This window comes from Phytophthora ramorum (assembly GCF_020800215.1).
Source record: "Phytophthora ramorum isolate Pr-102 chromosome Unknown Phyram_PR-102_s0006, whole genome shotgun sequence".
NCBI lineage: Eukaryota > Oomycota > Peronosporomycetes > Peronosporales > Peronosporaceae > Phytophthora > Phytophthora ramorum.
This window is the reverse complement of record NW_027150652.1, coordinates 500810-521949: the sequence shown is the minus strand read 5'-3', so window position 1 is coordinate 521949 and position 21140 is coordinate 500810. Positions and strand designations below refer to the sequence as shown.

Here is a 21140-nt window from a genome sequence, read left to right as displayed (position 1 = left end):
CTGAGTGGAAGGAGATAGACAACCCGCACCTGCAGCTGCCTCCTCGATCCCTCTTCCTCCTCTGCATTATTAGCGCTACGATCTCCCCCTCGGCTCGTGCTTGAGCTTCGACGACCCACGGATTTTGGCACGATTGAAGGCTTTCGTGGAGATATTCTCGAGACTTCCCTGCATGCATCGAGCATCAAGATAAAGCAATGTCCTGGTTGGAAGCTCGCTACCGGACGAACCTCGGGATCGTGACGGCGGGTTCACCCTCGACAATGAGCTGCTGGTCTCGATTCCATTGTGATCCGTGTTTGCTCGCTTCGCGTAGGACTTCTTCCTCTAGGAGGTCCAAGCTCGAGACCAGGTTGGTTTGGTTGCCCCAAGAGTATTCTTCAGGGTCCATGCTGGCCGTGACCAGTATTAACCGGACTCGCGAAACACAACTAAGCTGCACGACACCCTATTTGCAGCGTCGAGAAACGAATTTTACTAACTCGACGTGGTGCTATTGCGTTGCAGTTGAATCGACATGTACAAGTCGGCTCTAGACGCCTCAGGAGTTCTGGAATTTGCGTTCGACCCACTGCGGGCGCTTCACGCTCACGAGGATTCGCGGCTGCAATGGCCTGAATATCCGTACAAGCAAGTGACGATCGCCCGTGTACGAACCAAAGCTGGTCGGTCGTCTCATGACGGGGAGGAGCTGTCTGAGGAGGCGGCGGCAGGTGCATTGTTGATGGCCTACGGTCAAGAGGCTGACGCATTGTTCCAAGTTGGCCAGCACAATCGCGAAGAGGAAGGCGAACACGCATCCGAAACGGGTTGGAAGCTGCTGGAACGCCGATTCCTTGACGAGCGATCGGCCTTTCGCCTCGCCAAGAGGGAGTTCATCAAAGGGGAGAAGGCAAAAGTGGTCGGCATTATGAATGCTCAGGCAGCTCGCGATAGAGAAGAGCAGGAACGAGAAGAACTTGCTGCTTGGAGAGCGCGACAAATTGTAAAACGGTACGAAAACGGCAGCAAATACGACGGCGACGGCGTCACGGAGAATGGAGTGGCGATTCCACACGGGTACGGCACATTATGGGTGCCTGAAGATAATTATGCTAGTCCTGTTGGACGGAATGCAGACATCAAGCGAGTGGTTCAGTACGTTGGCGAGTGGAAAGACGGCTTTATGCATGGCAACGGCACGTACTATTGGTCTTCGGGAGAATCGTGGAAGGGAAACTTCATTCGTGACGAGATGCAGGGCAAGGGGGTATACACGAACAGCGAAAGGGACCCGGATGAGCTCAACAGTGGACGAGGAGATACCGGACGCGGCGCTGGAAAGGGACCGCAAGTGCTGCGTCCGAACCAGCGAATTCGTTACTTTGACGCCAGCCAACACGTTTGCTGGGGTGACGACTTGGTGTGTGGATGTCGTATTCGTCTCTTTGACAATCGGCATTTCGGCGATCCGCTCGTGTCAGTCGTGAAACGATACAATGTAGCTTTGGAGGAGGAAACTGAGGCGGTGGTTGTTCGATATGATCCGGTGACGGACCGTCACCTTCTTCGCAAAGGCGAGACCGAGGAAACGCGCTGGCTGTCGCTATCCAATACCAACTTCCGTGTGCCGGTTTCTCGGCCGATCGCACGTTTGCTGGAAGAGTGAAAGGGAAGAGAAGCAACTAAAACAAGTGATAATGGATACGGCTTCACATTACGCGATGGCACGTATCATCATACACAAAATGTGTGGTTCCTTTTCCTTTCGGGGCTACAGCTCGAGGGCTAGCAGAGTCACAATAGTTGCGAAGAGAAGCGTTACCACAATGGTCACCTTGCCTGCACCAGCAGGCACAGAGTCGTCCGAGGTCAGGGTGTCCACGGATTCGCGTTTTGAAGACGTGATTGAGGAGCTGCTTTCGCTCGAATCCACGGTTGTGTTTTCAAAAGTGACCTCCGCATAATCTTGCGAGCCGCTGCTTGAATCTTGAGCGTGCACACCAGCCAAACTGCCATCGCCACTTTTCAGCCCCGAAAACGTAGCGGTGGCACCCGATTTGTATCTGACAGTATCGTTTGCAGGTTTCGCAGTCGCAGCAGTAACGGCAGCAGTCGTCGGTGCTGCAGTGTTGGTGACGCTATCACTCGACGTCACCTCCACCTCGAAGCATGTCGAATACGCGGCACCAAAATATCCCTTCGCTTGAGCTTGATCGACGTACGAAGTCTCGTTGTCCAGCCAAAACGTCCAATACCACACCATGTTGTAGATGCCTGGGGCCGTCCCCGCCGGAAAGACGAACGAACCGATACACGGCTTGCCGTCACCTGCACGTCCACCAGGGTTTCCATAGGAGTCGACTGTCTCGCCGCAGTTCCCGTCGTCGTAGTCCGTGGTGTGTCCGTCCAGCAGGTGCTCCGGGGTCATATCAAGAGTCGTTGTCAAGGAGGTACCGGCCACTCCCGTCCAGTAGACTCCATGCTGCGTTCCAATAGCCTTCTTGTCCTTGACGATGTGGCCGTTTGGCAGGTACGCGAAGTACGCGGTCTGACCCGGAGCCACCGAAAGACGCTTTCGCCAGTCACTGTACGTGTTCGCATCGGCCGACTGGCAAACGGTGGTGCCGGCCTCGACCTCGTTCTTCAGCATCTTGTACGTGTAGACCGTGCCAATGTCGATATCACCACGACCGGGGTACCCTGCTCCGTAGCCCTCGCAAAATCCGTTGCCACCTGCACCACCAAAGATGTACGACGCGCTCTGATCGTAGAGTTTGGATCGGTCTGTGTCGAAGCAGTCAATCCACGTGTGGGCTTCGGCATAGCGCGACCAAAGCAGCAGGAACGGCACGACGAAGCTCAGCAGCAGCATCTTGGTCATCGCTCGGTCGGTGCAAAAGTGCGGTGGCCAAAGCACGGCAAGAAATATTCAGGCAAAGGCGCGGCATCGCTACACGGACCAGCTGATAGGCGGCAGTGCACCATTCAACAAACTTTATTGCTAAGATCCACAAGTGGACACAATTGTCCACTGCTCTAACAAAATATCTGTACTAATCTACCATGTTCATGCTCTTAAATACGATCTTACCCTTTACAAAAATGCCTACACTAAAAAGGTCGGAAGAAAAACAACTCAACACTTCAGCAATAATAGGCGCTGACTCTTCTGATTAGTGTCATCGCATGGAGGAGCCCATAGCGATCATGCACCAGCCGCCTTTGCGTCGCTCGTCCGTGTCCTTCCACCACCGTCGCCGCAGCTCCAGCAGCAGCAGCCTCAGCGTCTCGGCCTGCAGCAACGGCAGCACCGTGAGCAACTATCCGGCACAGGCGTCTCGTCCTGGTCCGTGTTGGCACTTGGGGCCCGATCAGTCCTACGAGGACTACGAGGTTTGGCCCAGTGGAAACTGATACACCAGGAGGACGTTGAATGACATTCGTTGTCCTTGTTATTATTATTATTTCTTAATTGGACCAGGTGGTGTTTACGGAAGACAAGTTGGGGTTAACTCTGAAAAGCGAAGAGCAGATGAACCCTTTGGGCTACCGCATCCCCGTCACCATTGTCAAGTCGACGATCTTCAGTGTTGGACAAGTCTCGCACCAAATTCGCGTGCGTTGCAGTTTCCATTTCTCATTAAAGGAAAGGGATACTGAATTGAGTCCTCTTGGATTTTTATTATATTTGCTGTAGGAAGGGGACGTGCTGCAGTCGGTGAATGGAGAGAGTATCACCAACTTGCAGTTCCAAGACGTACTTCGGATTTTAAAGATCGCGCCGAGGCCGATTCGACTGCGTTTCCGGACGAGATACACACTGCGAGGAGCTCGACGAGCGTGGTCAGGAGAAGATCAGCAGGAAACGTCTTCACGACGATCGAGCTCTGGGAGTGCTGACAGTGAGCTGCGTGCACCAGTTGCAGTTGGGTCGTTTATATTTCCTGAACGTCCAGGGTTGGAGGAGGACCGAGACGACTCGGACAGTCAGGGTGCTGTCATGTCCGAGAGCTTTGGCGACGGCGACAGCGCGAGATCGACTGAAAACAGCTCGGTGATCACAGATTTCACGGACACTGAGTTGACTTCAGGTCGGCAGTCGTCGCGGTTAGCAGCGTTTCTTCGTAAACCTTTCCGTCGCAGCGACGGGTTTGATGGAGGACGGTGGGAGCTTCGTATGGGAATTGTACCTGCTTCTCCACGCGCAAAGATTGCGCTCGAGTCTCCTTCCAAGGTATTGCGGCAAATTCTTTTTGGTTCAAAGTATAGCGAAGAGACATTTGATTTTATGCGCTTGTTGCTGGTGATGTAGGCGGCGATAAACGTACAGTGGCGAGTGCACGCCAAGGCTCTGTCGTACCACCTGCAGTTCTCTCGAGACTGGACGGTGAAGGTGTGGAAGAACTGGTCAGGACGACCGAGACGATCAAGCGACAGTGAGCGCGAGCTGGTCACGACGATCTTCGGTCTCGACTACTCGAAAAGCTACGTGGTGCGTGTCCGCTACGAGTTCGGCGCTGCACATGATCCCAGCGAATGGAGTTCCCCAAGCGCTTCAATTTCAACAATTAGCCACGTCGATGCCATGCACCATCGAATTGTGCAACCCAGAGCCCAGCGAGGATGAGCTGCAGTAGATATCCTTACTCTGGCCGAGTATTTTCAAGTCAGCTGCTACTGACTATCCGGGAAAATGCCATTAGTGTATGAAACGCGTTCTTGTTACTACAATCCAAGGCAGCTAGGCAAGCTCTCGAGCTGGTCCATTCGCAGTCCTGGCACTTGGCATGTATCGCCAGTTCCGAGTACCGTTGAATCAACCTTTCATGCCAACGCTGTTAGCATGAAAAAGTTTTGCTTTGCAGATAACACTGTACTAAAGTCCCTCGTTTATCGTTGTTAGAATTTTTGTTATCGTATCGCAACACCTTACGCCGGGCTGCACATTACAGTCCTCGGCGTGTGGCATCCTCACATGCGACGTGCTACACAGCGTGGGTAAACCCTCCAAACCCGTTCATCGCTTTCGCTGAGTTTTTTTAACGCTTTCGTCTCGTCTGCTATTTTAATCACCTGCCATTGGTCACTTCCCGTCCGTTACACCGGCATTTTCTTCCAATCGCATGTTTTTACTTACGAAAGCCAGTAGCCCATATTCATCTCAATTGCCATCCTCTTCCTTTTTTATTTATTGTCGCGAGAGGATGCTGGAGGGCGCACTCAAGTCGTGGATCGCGTACTTCTTGGGCCAGTATGTGGAGAGCCACACGGTGAACGTGTCGGCCAAGCTTTGGCAGTCGTCGGAGCGCCTGAAGCTCGAGAACTTGACACTCAAGTCCAGCGTCGTGCCCAGTTGGCTGCCATTTCGACTCAAAACGGGCTTCATCGGCCTATTCGAGGCGGATTTGCCCATTTCCGCCATTTTCGGCAATGCTTCGGCCAAGATCAAGTTCCAGGACGTCCTGCTGGTGCTGGCGCCGCTGCAACAGGACGAGGATGAACTGCAGGACGAAATCTCGGTACTGGTGGAGCACAAGATGCGCAAGCTCGAGCAGGACCTGCAGGACCGATGGAACGGCCCCCAAGTTCCTGAGTACACAGTACCACATGAGAGTGAAGGATACTTTGGTACTGACGGCTGGATAGGGCGCACCATGACCAAGTTAATTGACAACCTGCAGGTCGACATCAGGAACCTGCACATTCGAGTGGAAGGCACGTGGGTCCCGTCTGGACCCATGAGAAGCCCACCCACCTCCAGGGCCAGTACTAAAGAGAAAAACAGAACGGAAGGCGTGAAATTCGCAGTAGGTATCACGCTGGGGGCATTGTCCGCCGTCACGACGCCCAGTAATTGGCGGGTTGGAGGCTTTGACGACCAGAAGGACGAGGATTCAGAGGAGAAGAACCATTTGGTGTTCAAGTTGATCAATGCCATTGATCTGTCGGCGTACGTGGACCCCAATGCGCTGCATTTTATCCACTCGAGAGTACATCCCAAGGTGCTGCAGTCGACGCTGTCGAGGTTGAAGGAGATGGGGTCCAGGGCGGCTAAGGCCGACTGGTGGAACGCAGAAGAGAGCGTACATGCACACAGGTTCTTGGTGGCGCCGATTAATGTGGCGCTAAAGTTGACGATGAACACGGCGGCGCAGCACGCACAGACAGATGATCCGCGCTATGACGCGGTGTTTCATTTGTCGAGGATATGGATGACGCTGGATGAGGAGCAGTTGTCTGTGTTGAATTTGATTATTGACTCGTTCTCTCGACATGAGAAGTGGCGACTTATGGTGGCAGAACAGGTCAAAGCGTCGGAGCGTCACACAGCGAGCAACGAGGCCACGATGGCCGAGCTGGCAGAAGATTATTTATTGCTTTGGAACCAGGTGATGGTGATGAAAAACGAGGGAATGGATGCGTTGCGGAAAAGCGAGGCGTGGATAAAGGTGACCAAGATCGAGCAACTACTTCCGTACGAGGTGGTGGTATCAATTCGAAATCGACTCGGGCTGGAAATGGTAAAGGGAAAGATAGTACCGTATCCCAGTAAACTATATGAAGTGGGAGATGTACTGGGTATCCCGCTCCCGGAGATCAGTGTGCCATTTCCAGAAGGTCCAACTGGACTCTTGTTTGATTTACTGCCATCCGGTGATGTGACGGTCAAGCGGTGCGCCGATAAAAGTCCTGCTGCCACGAAGGACAGTGTGAAGCCCGGGCTGCTACTGATCAAGGTGGATGACCGGCCGCTCCGCTCAGTGTTTAAGTTCAAGTCTGGACTGGATGTGGAACTTGCGATCGATTCCATGCCAGGAACGAAGGTATTGACATTCCGCCACCCTTCCGTCATGCCTCTGGAGGTTACCCCGTCTCGTGCTGTTGCTCAAGTTTCGTTTAGCTCCGATCAGCTTAAATTTTGCCTTGTTCGCGCTTTCCAGAAACAAGTAATCGCGGAAGTGATGCTGGACCATCCAGTGGTATCGATCAGGGGTTTTGGCCCGAGTTTGTTCTCGTACCACTTTTACGAAGTTGTGGTGGAGGACTTTTACATTCAAAGTATGTCGCGAGAGAATGACATAGGCAACCACTGCATTGCATCGAGTATATGCAACCCTGGGGAAGGTTTAGCTGGCGTCGATGCACAGAGCCCAGCTCTTCAGTTCAGCATGAACTACCTCTACGATACTCATCCCGACGCTCGCCAGGGATATATCAATACGTATGGATCGAAGATTTCCTTAGCAATCGGCAACTCTATCGCAGTTTTCGACGAAGCAAAGATGACTGCACTGCTAGGCGAATGGCACGACTGGGTTGGCGCGATTTCAAGTGATCACTCTAGAGAAATGGCTCCTCCTAGTGTCCCTCGAACCGATGCTGATCCAGCCGCTATGTCACAGTCCATTACCTCTCAGCTGGTGTCATCGTACGCATCAACAAGCCCCTCCAATATCGCTCTTGGAGATGAAATGTATCCACCGGTTGAAATTAGCAGCTACTCGTACGAAGTCAAAGTTGACCTCTTGCGTTTGTTTATCAGTGCTCCCGAAGCACCCACAGTTCCTGTCGAGATTTCTAATGAACCTTCGTATCGAGCACTTCTAAAACAGCTCGTTGGCGATGAGCCAGGTGGACCTCCAGCAATTCCGGACTGGGCAAGAGCTGCGCACGCGATCGTGGTGATGCAGCGTTTTATTCGAGGCGCTATCGTGCGCAAACGGAAAATGGTGCGTTTGGCGCTGGCGAGGAATCGTTGGATATATTACCAAGGCAGCGAGATGATGGGTTGGATGTATACTCGAGACGACTCCCTCGCATTTCGACGTTGGCGGCGCTCGTGGTGCCACCTTGATGATGACGGAAACTTTTCGATGCATAGTAACGGCTCGGGTGCAGATGTACTTGACGAATTCAGCTTGTTGGGCTGTAAGGTGATCATGTTACCTTATGCTTCTGGAGGCCCATGGAGTGACAATTTGGCAGAAGTTCTTGAAATCACGACTCGTTCTGGTATTCTTCGAAAAGTATTGAGCTCTGACAATCTGATGGAATTGAAAAAGTGGAAACACAGCATAGAATCTAGCGCCAGGAACGCAGCAAAGCGATCTGTCAGTGAGGATGTTGAAGACGAAGAGGTTCTGTACGATTCAACAGCACAAGATGAAGAAGAGGAATCCTCGCAGTTTCGCAAATCGGAGCGGTGGGACGCTTCAGCTTTGGACGAGCTTCTGCTGGGAGGGTTTTCAAGCATATATCGACCAGTTGCCACTCTGAAAAAAGAGCAGTCATCATGGATCTCTTTAAGTATTACCGATGTAAACTTTGTAGTGGATGTGCATCGCGTTTCGGAGCCGGATCGTTCCGCGTTCGCGTTGTATCTGGGCTTGAAAGATTTTACAGCATTGGACCACCGGCAGTCATCAGAATACGGTCTTTTGCATATTGGCGACAAGTTTCTAAGCCTGAAAAATGGCAAATTGACCCCTGGAAAGATGCGAGCGGATCATCTGAGCAATGGTCCCTTCCTCATGCTACGGATGTCCTACCGGGGTGCCCGGGCTGGAGCGGATTGTTTTGTGATACAAACTGGGGTCCATGCAGATCTTACAATATCGGGTTGGGTGATGCCGCTGACTTTGACACAGATTTTATTCGAAGTGATAGGAGTCTTGGATGTTCTTTGGGCCGATAACATCGACAAAACATACGCAGAGCCGGCAGGCACTGCTCCCTGGAGAGAAGTACCAGAACTTGCGATCCAGATCCGTGCTCCAATTTTGGAGGCATACCTTGAGGACTCGCACTGCGTAGCCAAACTGACGATTGAAGACACTTCGTGCTCGTACCGCGCCGATCCAGGAGTAGAGAACTTCAAACTCCACTTGGGGCCGACTGCGCTATTTGTACTAACCGAAGATGTTGCCCTTCGACTCGTACAAGTTGATAAACTCTGGATTAGTTACGACCTTCGACTACACCGACAGACAGATTCGGCTGTTGGAGGATGTGATTTGTGTGCTGATGACTCACCGAAGAGGCCGGTGTGCCATCGGTCCGTCAGCATTTCGATTGGCCAGGTCAAGCTTGAGGCTGACCGAAGGTTAGAGTTACTCTTTGCGTTATTGGAGGCATTAACATACAGCGAGACGCCGGCGGAAGCGGAAGGCGATGCAGAGTTTGACAGCGCTAATGAGGAAAAGGCTATGGACAGCGACAGAGATGGTTTTGACAGGAGAGAGTACGGCGTCAGCTTCCTTGGAGATGGACATTTGTCGCAGACCGAGCGGCTGCAGTCAATGCAGATAAGTTTTCAAGATCCGGATTCGCTGGACCTGCGTCCGATGTACACGACTGGTTTCAGTCGCCCGTACGCTTCTCCATCGGGTCGCAGTCGAATGTCTACTGCAACTTCTGCTGGGTTGAACTACGGTCTGCAAGATAATGCCAGAGAACGATCAAAACGCCAGCCAAAGGTGTCTGTATTCATCCCATTGCTGAATTACCAGTCGCTTGTTGGCATTTCATCTGAGACCCTAGAGCGTCAGATCTCGTCTTCGAGGTCCATTTTTCGCACACGTTTGCGAATTGGGAGGATCCACGACCGTTTATCCATCACGTGCTACTCCGTGGTATTTGAAGTGATCAAGAGAAGCCTATCTGTGGTTTCCTTGGATACCTATATCCCGGTGATGAACTTCTCCATGAGTGATATGAAGATGCAGTGCGTGACTCGGACTGAATTTTCGACAGATTACGTGGTAGATGCAAGCGTTGAAATATCTGCGCGTTACTATAACACTTCATTGGCAGACTGGGAGCCCTTTATCGAACCCTGGAGAGCTTATGGGAAGGCGAGAAGTAAAGGCGGAGAAGATGGAACGACAATGCAGCTAAGCGCGTTACAGCGTCTGAACGTAAATTGCACGGACTCGCTTATTCGGTTGCTATCTAGCATTGCTAAAAATCGACGCAAGCAAGACTTTATCGTGGAAAAGCGCACACTTGCTGCAGTGGCCGCTGATGGGGAAGCGAAAAAAGAAGATGGACGCGTGTGTGTACTCAACAATCTTGGTGTTCCTATTCGGCTTGCCAATTTAAACACGTCACACGCTGGAACACTTCATGTCGATGTGAGAGATGGGTGGTCATTTCCTGGGTACTCGCGATTCCATAATGTTCGTGTGTCAGTGGTGTTGCTGCCTTGGTGGCACCCACGTGAAATGCAGGCCGTGGAAAACTTCCGCCATAAGTTCTCGTTGCCTTACGGTGGAGCCCAGTCGGGTGTCACGCCAATCTTGAGGATTGACGTACTAACAACAGACGAACGCAAGCGCAACTACGTGTTTGATCACGTCACGAATAAGTACGTGGAAGTTGAAGTGGACGATGAGGACGATTACATGGACATACCGGCAGCACAGCGGATAACACCGCCTAACACCCAGCACATGGACCGTGGAGACAGCACTAACACAAACAACTCTCAACGGACAAGATGGTCTTCAGTTGGGTCAGCAGAGATCAATCTAGCTGGTAACGTCATGGCCTCGCTGGATCCCAACCGAATGAGGCTCAACCGATGGTATCGTCTTCACGATTTGCGCGGGAATGTTACTGGAGAGATTTTTGTGGGGTTGCAATTCGTACCGGACGTGAACAATCCCGTCCAGCGCACAAGGGTGAACGAACCGCAGCAAGTGAAAGACGGCCAATTCTTGGTATTTGATCCTCTGAAGATTGTTACTGCAAACGCAAGCAGCCCCACAGACGAGTGCAAAGATCACGCCATGCTGTCGGATGGCCTACGAGGAAGTTATATTCCGCCCTTGGCTCTGGAAGTCATGATCGGTGCATCACGGATGAGTTTGATGTGCCCGCTCCGGCGTGCAGGAAAGTTTCTTATTCAGGGCGAAAAGGTGTTGGCTGAAGTTAAGGTTGCACAGAGAGACGAGTCTCGGCGAGTGCTGCTGCTCAGCTCACCAGTCCAGCTGAAAAATGGTTTGTACTGTTTCAGAACGGACCTTGCACAAATATTATGGTACGCTGGCAAGTGTTGACTCATGAAATGTGGTATGTGTGGACAGACACAAGCATTGACATGGAATTATGGACTTGTCGCACGCGTCTAGCGCCGGGCGAGGTAGATCTGCAGCTTCATTACCAAAATTTCTTTGTTCACTCACGCTGACAATGTTTCGCATTGATTGCTTTGCTGCGTTTGTGCAGAGTGGTGCGCTTCCACGGATGGGAAAGCTGATGACGTTGACTGCAAGCAACAAAATGTCGGTTCCAATTAGCGCGATGTTTGGCGACGAGAAAGACTCCGTCGTCGTGAAAGTGGACGGGTGCAAGCCCACTGTTGTTGCGGATTTGAACAAGCTAGCAGCAGGTTCCACCATCTTAACACTCGAGGCAGAGGATGCTGAAAGCTTGGGCTATTGCCTGTACGTGAACATCACGTCACATATGCGCAAGGTGTACCGAGAGGAGCATCAGGAAATGATCACTCGTGGAAACACAAACCAGGACGGCGAGTTGCAGACATACGCAACAAAGTACCAGATATCCCTGCACTCCTGCTTAATGTTTGAGAACACCCTGCCGATTCGAGTGCAGTACAAAATCGTTGCGAGTGGATTAACAGAGGAAATTATTCGGACGGGCACACTCTCCCCAGGCGAAGAAGTTCCTATACACGATTTTCAGCTGGATGCATGCTTGATCCTGCGGCTACCTGAAATGGATTCAATCTGGAGCCGCCCGATTAATCTCGGCGATTGCATCTATCGAGATGGTATGGATAGATCGATAAAGTCGATGCTGGGTGCAATCGGTGCTTGGGATCCAATTGTGGAGTTCCTTCCGTCCCCACAGAGTCCTGGTATTGCTTTCAAAGAGGGTGATATCTCGTCTAACAAGGTTATCACACGTATTGATCACACAGCCGCAGATGACGGAAGCCCGCGAATTGTGCTGTTCTGTTCGCTGTGGGTGTACAATCAGTCGCACGTGCAGACACTGTTATTTCGTTGTGCCGATAACCCTGATGCGTCCAGCTTGGTTGTGCCTCAGCTGGTTCCTCAGCGACCCGTGCCACGTTTGATGGATTGCCCTGGCCAAGTCTTTGAGATAGGCACCATTATTGACACGGAGGTCTCTCGTTGGTCGGACAAAATTCATACGACGGTTGTGGGCGTACAAGAGCCTATCAGTCTGAAGTTTGGGAGCAAGCTGGGTCCAAAGACGCGCAATGAGCTGGGGATTTCCATCCAGCGGCCGCTGGGTCAGTTTCATCGCACTACTCAAGTGATAATCACTTCGCACTTCGTGTTCGTGAATAAGACTCGGGCCACATTCAAGGTATCGCAGTACATGAAGACGAGCGACCGAGTGGTAGAGCTGCCTGCAATGCCTGCCAAAGGAAATCCATCGAGCCACCATTTTGATTTTGATGCGGCGACAAGCTTGACGAACCGACGAGTATACTTGCGGATGGACCACCACGGGGCAGAATGGAGTGGACCGTTTGCAGTGGACGAGGAAAACGAGTTTTCTCTGAAGCTGAATGGCTCAGTGATGGATACGTGGAGGGACGGAAGCGGATCCGCGTACAAACATGAGGATTTCCGGCGTAGTGTTGCGGAAATGTACCGTGTGAAAGTCCGAATCAGCAACATGGGCCCGAGTATGGTTGTTACGCTTTTGCGAGACGACCCACCAATGTATGTGATCCGCAACGAATCCAGCTCGGATGTTTTTGTGAACCAGGTGCATTGTTCAGACGAGACGGTGGTTATTCGGAGCAAAGAGTTTATTCCCTTCGCGTGGGTGAAGCCCGATGGACCCTGGTAAGTTATCATGCTTAGGGGGGGAATTGAATACTGTGCCTCCTTTCCAATGCTATGTCTACGGTACTAAGCCATGTTGTCTGTCGTGCGTTTGTAGGCGTGTGGCTTGTCGAACTGGCAGTGTTGTTGGTCGACACGAAATGATTTCTCGAAATTATGGTGTTTATGATTTCGCGAATTTGGATCGGGAGCGAAATATCGATGCCTTACGCTACAGAATGTTTGGAAGTAAGTCAAAGACTGTGTCAGGTGATATTGTCGTTGACCGCGCTTCCCGTGTACTGGTATTCCGTGATTATAACCCTGACAAACCGCCAAGTTACATCTTGGAAGTGAAGATCGTTGCGGCGCGTCTGCGCAACGAGTTCTCTTTGAAGCCGGATTCTACTGCAGAACTCATTGCAGAAACAGATAACCATGAGGTAAGGCGAAAAACTGATTGGAGGTTTAAGATTTTATACGATCACATTCTGTTTTATTTTATGAATGTACAGGCAAAAACGACGGAATCTAAAGAATTGAAAACCGCTCACGTGTATCGCTTCGACTCCGACCTAGAGTTCGCATGCGACACACGACCAAAGAAGCTCACTCTTAACTTTTACGAAACGCAAGGAGACCAAGAAGACGTGATCTATGACATGAACCCGTCCTCGATTGGTATCGATGACGAAAGCTACTTCAACAGTAACCGTGCCAGAACTGGCAACAGCTCCGCGGAGATTGCGCTGGACGCTACGGAGCTAGCAGAACCTGGAAGTCCTAGGACTGGTGAAGACTCGACGTCATTTGAAATGATGCATACACCTGCAGCTTCTCCAGTTCGACGGTGCCGACCGTTGTCGGGCAATTTTTCTTCGGATAGTATGGTGTCGCTACCGCGAAACCAAGGATTTTACCGTAACGACAGCGACCTATCATATCTAGATGGAGGCCTGCAGCTAAGTGATGTCGGGCGTGTAAGCGATTCCTATGCCAGCTCGGAGCAGTCGGATGAGGAGGCGAATCGCAAAAAGGAGCATGGATATGGTGCAGCTGGTACTGTTGAAATCAAGATTCCGAAGAAAGCTTGGACAAAGCTAGGTGTCGGAGCAAAGCGATCTATCGCTCTTTCTTATAATACGGCAGAGCAGGCGCGTCGGTCACTTGGTCGGGTAGAAGGGCACTGGTGGGAAATGCGAGACCCGGAGACTGGCGATTTAGTGGGCGAGGTCCTGGTGGCACTGAAGTTCCGCACGTCGGTTCGTGAGCACATACAGCCCACGGGCATTTACAACATGAGCGTGATAATCCCGAGCATTGGATTGTCGTTCCTTCACAACGCAAACTCCAACATGGTGGAAGTTGCTTATCTGTCGATGCAGCGCCTCGGTTTATTGTACTCGTGCGCCGGTGGCAGTAGCGAGGTGGTCTTTTCACTCGGCAACTTGCAAATGGACAATCAAATGGAGCGTGAAGTGGTGCTTGGCCCCAAGGTGCACCGTGTGAAAGAGGGCGTGTCGGTGCGGTTGCGCGATCGCTGGCGCAGTTTCATGAATTATCGCTACCGCGGCATTTTCGAGGAGATCGACACTAACAGTTTGAGTGTCATTCAGTTCCGTATGCTGTGGAATTCGAGCTGCCACGCTGGGGAGTTCACGCACTACGAGCTCATCGAGCTAATTATGCAGGAACTGGAGGTGTCAACAGACGAAAAGTTTGTCGTCAATCTTATTAGCGTTTTCCAAGGCTTGGAAGGCCTTACAAGCCACCACACCTTTGAAGAGATTGTGAACACGCAACTGGACTATGCTGGCGGGTTCACTAGCGGTGTTGTTGTACCTGCCGCTGGAGTAGACGAACGGAGCCTCGTTGTTGGTGCCGTAGGTGGTGGCGGAACAACTACAACTACTACAGGAACTGAGCCCAGTGGCGTGTACATTGAAGAGTTGTCAATCGAAGCCGTCCGCATCAAGTTCTCGATGGAGCTCCATGGTGGACGGTTTATCAAGACTCTGGGACCCTCAGGTCGAAGACTGGCTGTGTACCTTCCTGAGTCGAACGTGAAGGACTTCCGTTTGTATCTGACAAAGCTGTCATTTACGCATCTGTACGAGCCTCAGGCTAGCGTGGTAGAGAAGGTGACACGACGGTACTCACAGCAGGCCGTCATCCTGGTTCTCAGTGGTTTGCACACGGTGTCCGTGTACGCAAATCCGTTCCGTATTGTGTACCGTTTAGGTCACGGTGTCGTGGAGCTTGTGCGTCTGCCTGCGCGTGGCTTAGCTTCTGGCAGCCCTCTAGAGCTCATCAGCGGCGCATATCTGGGTGTCCGATCGTTGGCCATGAACACGATCAGTGCCAGCTACGAGATCGTTGCAGGAGCGACCGGCATTCTCGGTGCTGTCCTAACACCGTTTGTACCTGAAGGTAGGCGCAAAGCCTTTGAAGAAGACCTAGTTGCCTTCCAGCGTGCTGTCATCGAGGAAGTGGATGCTTTCGACGCCGCCGAAGAACGCACAATGACGAAGGTGATTGTGCGAAAGCCACGAGAGTTCGATGCGGGTGGAGTTGGTTTGCTCACGGTGTATGGCCCGGGCTCCGTGCCACAAGAAGAGCAGGAGCGCATCGACCACAAGGCTGTTGTGCTTCTGCAGCTGTGGTGGCGTCGGCGACGACGAGCGAAGCTGCTCCTTGCGGAGGCGCGTCGACTCCGACCCGAGCCTGAAGATGCAGACCGTGTGTTCGGCTCAAGCCAGTGCGCCGTTCAGTGAATGCATCATTCCAAGGGAGCGAGGGCGACGTGGTCTATCATGGAGAAAGTCTTGCGGACTCGCTGCTTGTATAATAGTGGCAGGACCGATGAGCCTGTAGAATACTGCAGCGAGCGAGCGAGGTGCTATCATTTTTGTTATTTATTATCAGCAGCAAATGCTGAGCAAAACGTGTTTGTACTTTGTGTGCTTTGTTCTGACTGCCGTCGCAACGGGGTGCGCCAAAGCTCTCCCAGTTTTGGTCAATCATCCTAGCCATAGGTGAGCCCAAGTGGTTGTTCTTGCAGACTGTATGACGCAGTGTTTGGTGTTGTCTGGGTAGTGATTCCAAACCAGTCGTGGTTGAAGCGGGCTTCAACGTCGTGCAAAGCGCTTCTGCCATCGGATAGGGTTGCTCTTCACCTCCACTTCAACCACACATCGGTGTAAGGTCTTGATACCATCTCACGCGATCGGCTGTGCCCAAAGTGGATTAGCAGACCAGTGGATTAACAGACACCATCAGGAAGGCGAAGACAGTCTTGTGTCGCTGTTCACGTAACGGTTACCCACTGCCCTTGCACTTACAACAGCCGCTTCATTCCTCTTTTTGCCATGAGGGGCTTCCGACTCACGTACGACCGGTGGCTGCAGGACTCGCCGCTGCTGACGAAAGGCGTCACGTCGGCCGTGCTCTTCGGCATCGGTGACCGAATCGCCCAACGGATCGAGAATTCCGAAAGCGACGGCGATGATAAAAGCGATGCTGCAGACCGCAGCGGACTGCAAAGGACAGCGCGAATGATGGCGTGGGGCGGCCTCCTGTTCGCTCCCGTGGGCCACGCATGGTATAATTTCCTGGAGAAGGCTGTTCGAGGCAAGGGCACGTCTTCCATCATCAAGAAGATCGCCGCGGACCAGTTGGTCTTTTCGCCGCCGCTGTCGTTGGCGTTCTTCGCTTACGCCGGCTGCTCGGAGGGCAAACCATTGCGTGAAACAGTGGACACTGCGGTGGCCAAGCTGCCACCGACGCTCGCAGTGAATTGGGCCGTGTGGCCGCTCGTGCACGTGTGCACCTTCGGTTTTGTGCCGTTGCAGTACCGAATTTTGTTCATCAACGTGGTCAACATTGGCTGGTCGGCGTTCCTATCCCGAATGGCCAGCAAGGACGGAGATGTCTCGAACGCGGACAAGATTGAGGACTTCTTCGGGCAGATGGAGGACTCGGGAGCCGCGTGAGCTCAGCGCAATACACAAAATCTAAGCTAAATGTCATTCAAAACTTGAAGCGTTTCTAATTCTACAAAGTAGAATTCCGTGCACTAATCGTAAAAAAATACGTAGCTCTAAATTCTTAAAATGTTAAACGAAATAGTCCGCACACTCGTGAAAATGCGGCGCATTGGGCAACTCTACCACTATTGGCTGCATGAAGCCCCGTTGTTGACCAAGGCGTTGACGGCCGCCACTCTGTCATGTGCCGGGGACCGAATAGCGCAGCGAATCGAAGCCAGCAACGCTCCGGCAACCGATTCCGAGCCAGAAGCCAACGATGGCCTGACGAGGTCCAGCATCGCTCGGACGCTGCGCATGATGGTGTGGGGCGGGCTGTTCACGGCCCCCATCATGCACACGTGGTTCCACCTCATTGAGCGCGCGATCCCGGGCACCGGCAAGGTGGCGGTGGCCAAGAAAGTGGCAGCCGACATGGTTATCATGGCGCCGGCCATGGCCCTGGGCTTCTTCACGGTGACCAAGAGCATGGAGGGCGAACGGCTCAGCGACGCGTTCGCGGTGGCTAAGGACAAGCTGCAGCCGACGCTCAGCATGAACTACAAGATCTGGCCACTCGCCAACTTGATGGTGTTCGCGCTGGTGCCGTTCCAGTACCGCACGCCTTTCGTCAACTGCGTGAGCTTGGGCTGGTCCACCTTCTTGTCCGGCATGGCCAGCAAGAAGGTCAAGGGCGCTGAGGGCGGTTAGATAATAATGATTCTTTGCATACAGCTTCGATGCTAGACGCCTCTATTCTTCAGCTTAAGTTGGTTGCATTTTAATTGTTCGGCCCCGTTCACAGAGGAATCGCGCTTGGTGGCACGGACGGTTTAGGAGCACCAGTCCCCCACGTCAGCTTCGGAGGCTCGTGGCTGGCCATCTCGGACAGGAAGGTCGACCACACGAGGCTGACGCAGTGCGTGAGCGGTGTGCGGTAGTGCAGTGGCACGAGCCCAAAGATGATCGCGTTGGCCGCCGGCCAGAGCATGTAGTCCGCCAGCAGTGTCGGAGGCAGCTTCACTTTGGCGACCTCGAACGATTCACGCAGCGGTTCTCCCTCCATACACTTGGTCGCGGTGAAGAAGGCCAGCGACGTCCCCGGCGCGATGACCATCATGTCGGCCGCCACCTTCTTGGCGACGACGAGCTTGCCGGTGCCCAGGATCACTCGCTCGATGAGATGGAACCACGTGTGCATGATCGGCGCTGCGAAGAGTCCTCCCCAGACCATCATGCGCAGCGTTCGAGCTGTACTGGTACTCAGCAGCTTGGGTGGTTCATCTTCTGTGTCATGTTCGATATGCTCGCTCGACAGTTCCCCCAAAAGAGGCAGAGTCTTAGTCTCGAGCTTCTGGGCGATGCGATCGCCCGCGCCGAAGAGCGTGGCCGCCGTCACGATCTTGGTCACCAGCGGGGCCTCGTGCAGCCAGAAGTGGTAAAGCTCACCGATGCGTCGCATTGTCTCGAGTGCGAGCAGTTGCAAGGCTGGGCAACGAAATTGCCAAGAGGACGAGCCTTCTGGACGCTACAAATAGCGCCATGAGGCTCGGACAGCGCTCAGATCAGTAGCAAATCTACCATGGTCAAGGTCTGTTCAGCCGCACGAAGGACAACTCAAGATCGTGTCTTTGCCAAGGTGTAATGCGCAATACCGGAGGGATCCGTTTGGCCAGTCTCTCTTTGGCGTTTGATCAGCAATGCTGCGTCGCCTTGGCCAGATCTACCACTACTGGTTGCACGAGGCCCCGTTGCTGACGAAAGCGCTGACGGCCGCCACACTATTCGGTGCAGGGGACCGAATCGCCCAACGCATCGAGACGAGGGGCGCTCTGGTCGACTTCAGCCGAGACGAAGGCCATGACGGACTCGTCGACCCAAACACGGCACGAACGCTGCGCATGATGGTCTGGGGAGGACTCTTCGCAGCGCCGATCATGCACACGTGGTTCCATCTCATCGAGCGAGTGATCCTGGGCACCGGCAAGCTCGTCGTCGCCAAGAAGGTGGCGGCCGACATGATGGTCATCGCGCCGGGGACGTCGCTGGCCTTCTTCACCGCGACCAAGTGTATGGAGGGAGAACCGCTGCGTGAATCGTTCGAGGTCGCCAAAGTGAAGCTGCCTCCGACACTGCTGGCGGACTACATGCTCTGGCCGGCGGCCAACGCGATCATCTTCGGGCTCGTGCCACTGCACTACCGCACACCGCTCACGCACTGCGTCAGCCTCGTGTGGTCGACCTTCTTGTCTGGGATGGCCAGTCACGAAGCCGAAACCATTCCGCTATATCTTCAGGAGGAAGTCACCCCACCTTTGGTAGACGAGTAAGGATAAGCACAAGGACGCACAAGTTTAACGCACTGCTACCGGTTGGCAGTGCGCGAGTTGTCATTGGCAAAGACTTATTGTACAAGGGTTCAACCAAGCTACGTTGACTGTCTGCGCGAGAGAACCTTGCTTTGCTGCTTGCTCTCTTGGTCGTTGGAACTGCATGTAGAGCTTTCCACTGCTGTCTGATGAAAGGACGGCAAAAACGGCAGTGCTGGTAGGGGGTGGTTCGCCATGTAGGAGAGGAACGAAGCCCACCCAAGATGCACGCAGTTAGCAAACAAAAGCCGATACTGCAGCGGCATCACGCCGTACGTGATGGAGTTGGCTGCGGGCCACAACATATAGTTGGCCATCAATGTCATCGGCAGCTTTTCGATCGAGTCGTCGAAGGCGTCTTGCAGTGTCCTGCCAGCCATGACCCCGGTACTTGAGTAAAACCAAATGGGCATCTGGGGCGCTACGAAGACCATGTCTGCCACAACCTTCTTCGCCGCGACGAGCTTTCCAGTTCCAACGAACACCCGCTCCATGAGGTTGTACCAGGAGTGCATCAAGGGAGTCATGATCATGCCGCCCCAGACCATCATCCGGACCGTCTTAGCCGCACTCTCACTCAACATCCTGCCATCCTCGACGATGTCGTCCTGGGCCATTTCCTCGAGCTCGTCGTCCGTCTTGCCAATCTTCTCCACGCGTTGAGCGAGGCGATCACCCAGTCCGAAAAGCACGGACGACGTCACCATCCTAGTCAGCAGCGGTCGGCGATGCAGCCACTCGTCGTAGAGGAGTCGGAAGCTGCGCATGGTCGGCCTGATCTTCTGCTGTCGAGGTCTCCGTTGATCGAGATGTGGCCCGTGCGGTGGAGATCGCGAAATGACGTCGACCGAGCACAAACGGGATGCACACGCAAGGGAACAGCACGGTGTCTCATTGCGCCGCTGTTAAACGCTCGGCTGCATTCGCGGCAGGAGCTGTCGCTTCAGCCACCACGTATCAACACTGTGAATACTGCACATGCATAGTTGTCTAGCTGCTTGTCAAGAAACGATTCAACAGTCGATTTCTGCTTGGGCACGTTGAAGTCGTTTCGTCCCTGCTCAACTGGTGCCCTCTTTAGAGTTTGCATCCGCCATGATTGTGCCTGCCAATTCGCAATCCCTGTGCACGCAACAAGGTCCGCATGCCGCACAGATCACTTCTCAATCGAACACTCACCCAGCAGCAAGCAGAGGACCAACCTAAGCATGCGCAGCTTCCGACTAATATACGATGAGTGTCTGCGTCGACGGCCGCTTCTGACCAAAATGGTGACGTCGTCCGTGCTTTTCGGTGTGGGAGATCGACTTTCCCAACGCGTGGAGAAGATTGGCAAGACGGACGAAGAGCTGGAAGAAATGGGCAAGGATAACGTCGTCGAGGAAGACCGTCTCGTAAGCGAGAGTACAGCGAAAACCGTCCGCATGATGGTCTGGGGCGGACTCTTCCTGAGCCCGATGATGCACAACTGGTACAACCTCATGGAGAGAGTCTTCGTCGGCACGGGGAAGCTTGTGGCGGCGAAGAAGGTCGTAGCGGATATGGTCTTCATAGCACCGCAGATGCCTATCTGGTTCTTCACGACCACGGGCGTCATGGCCGGCAAGCCGTTCCCACAGGCACTCGATGACGCCGTGGAGAAGCAGCCGGTGATGCTCATGGCCAACTACATGTTGTGGCCCGCAGCCAACTCCATCACGTACGGCGTGATGCCGCTCGAGTACCGACTCCTGTTTGCCAACCTTGTGAACGTCGGGTGGGCTTCCGTCCTCTCGTACATGGCCACCCACCCCCTTCCACCGCTGCCGTTCCTGCCGCCCTTGAAGCGCACACCCGTGTCAGACGATGAAGAGCAGATTAGGACCAGCACCAAGCTCTCGCAGCCTATTAACTCGACGAACACATCATGAGCGCTTTGCTTGGTTTTTGTACCG

General features: G+C 53.2%; 10 protein-coding genes across 10 annotated transcripts; 7 read left to right on the top strand and 3 right to left on the bottom strand.

The window, feature by feature from the left end:
- Positions 1-517: 517 nt before the first annotated feature.
- Positions 518-1648, top strand: KRP23_6987 (uncharacterized protein; the record flags this gene model as incomplete). The annotated part of the gene is made up of 1 exon (XM_067892244.1): positions 518-1648. The coding sequence occupies one exon, from the start codon at positions 518-520 to the stop codon at positions 1646-1648; it is 1131 nt and encodes a 376-aa protein (XP_067744143.1).
- A 105-nt stretch (positions 1649-1753) lies between these two features.
- On the bottom strand, positions 1754-2863 carry KRP23_6986 (uncharacterized protein; the record flags this gene model as incomplete). The annotated part of the gene is made up of 1 exon (XM_067892243.1): positions 1754-2863. One exon carries the CDS (start codon positions 2861-2863, stop codon positions 1754-1756), a length of 1110 nt encoding a protein of 369 aa, XP_067744142.1.
- A 305-nt stretch (positions 2864-3168) lies between these two features.
- Positions 3169-4609, top strand: KRP23_6985 (uncharacterized protein; the record flags this gene model as incomplete). Its single annotated transcript, XM_067892242.1, has 4 exons — positions 3169-3375; positions 3464-3598; positions 3680-4216; positions 4295-4609. 4 exons carry the CDS (start codon positions 3169-3171, stop codon positions 4607-4609), a joined length of 1194 nt encoding a protein of 397 aa, XP_067744141.1.
- Positions 4610-5186: 577 nt separating this feature from the next.
- KRP23_6984 (Vacuolar protein sorting-associated protein 13) lies at positions 5187-15586 on the top strand (the record flags this gene model as incomplete). The annotated part of the gene is made up of 5 exons (XM_067892241.1): positions 5187-10983; positions 11070-11125; positions 11212-12833; positions 12931-13255; positions 13328-15586. The coding sequence occupies 5 exons, from the start codon at positions 5187-5189 to the stop codon at positions 15584-15586; spliced, it is 10059 nt and encodes a 3352-aa protein (XP_067744140.1).
- A 594-nt stretch (positions 15587-16180) lies between these two features.
- On the top strand, positions 16181-16804 carry KRP23_6983 (Protein SYM1; the record flags this gene model as incomplete). Its single annotated transcript, XM_067892239.1, has 1 exon — positions 16181-16804. The coding sequence occupies one exon, from the start codon at positions 16181-16183 to the stop codon at positions 16802-16804; it is 624 nt and encodes a 207-aa protein (XP_067744139.1).
- A 153-nt stretch (positions 16805-16957) lies between these two features.
- KRP23_6982 (Protein sym1) lies at positions 16958-17548 on the top strand (the record flags this gene model as incomplete). Its single annotated transcript, XM_067892238.1, has 1 exon — positions 16958-17548. One exon carries the CDS (start codon positions 16958-16960, stop codon positions 17546-17548), a length of 591 nt encoding a protein of 196 aa, XP_067744138.1.
- An 88-nt stretch (positions 17549-17636) lies between these two features.
- On the bottom strand, positions 17637-18299 carry KRP23_6981 (Protein sym1; the record flags this gene model as incomplete). The annotated part of the gene is made up of 1 exon (XM_067892237.1): positions 17637-18299. One exon carries the CDS (start codon positions 18297-18299, stop codon positions 17637-17639), a length of 663 nt encoding a protein of 220 aa, XP_067744137.1.
- Positions 18300-18537: 238 nt separating this feature from the next.
- KRP23_6980 (Protein sym1) lies at positions 18538-19167 on the top strand (the record flags this gene model as incomplete). The annotated part of the gene is made up of 1 exon (XM_067892236.1): positions 18538-19167. One exon carries the CDS (start codon positions 18538-18540, stop codon positions 19165-19167), a length of 630 nt encoding a protein of 209 aa, XP_067744136.1.
- A 98-nt stretch (positions 19168-19265) lies between these two features.
- KRP23_6979 (Protein SYM1) lies at positions 19266-19973 on the bottom strand (the record flags this gene model as incomplete). Its single annotated transcript, XM_067892235.1, has 1 exon — positions 19266-19973. The coding sequence occupies one exon, from the start codon at positions 19971-19973 to the stop codon at positions 19266-19268; it is 708 nt and encodes a 235-aa protein (XP_067744135.1).
- A 441-nt stretch (positions 19974-20414) lies between these two features.
- Positions 20415-21116, top strand: KRP23_6978 (Protein SYM1; the record flags this gene model as incomplete). Its single annotated transcript, XM_067892234.1, has 1 exon — positions 20415-21116. One exon carries the CDS (start codon positions 20415-20417, stop codon positions 21114-21116), a length of 702 nt encoding a protein of 233 aa, XP_067744134.1.
- Positions 21117-21140: the final 24 nt, after the last annotated feature.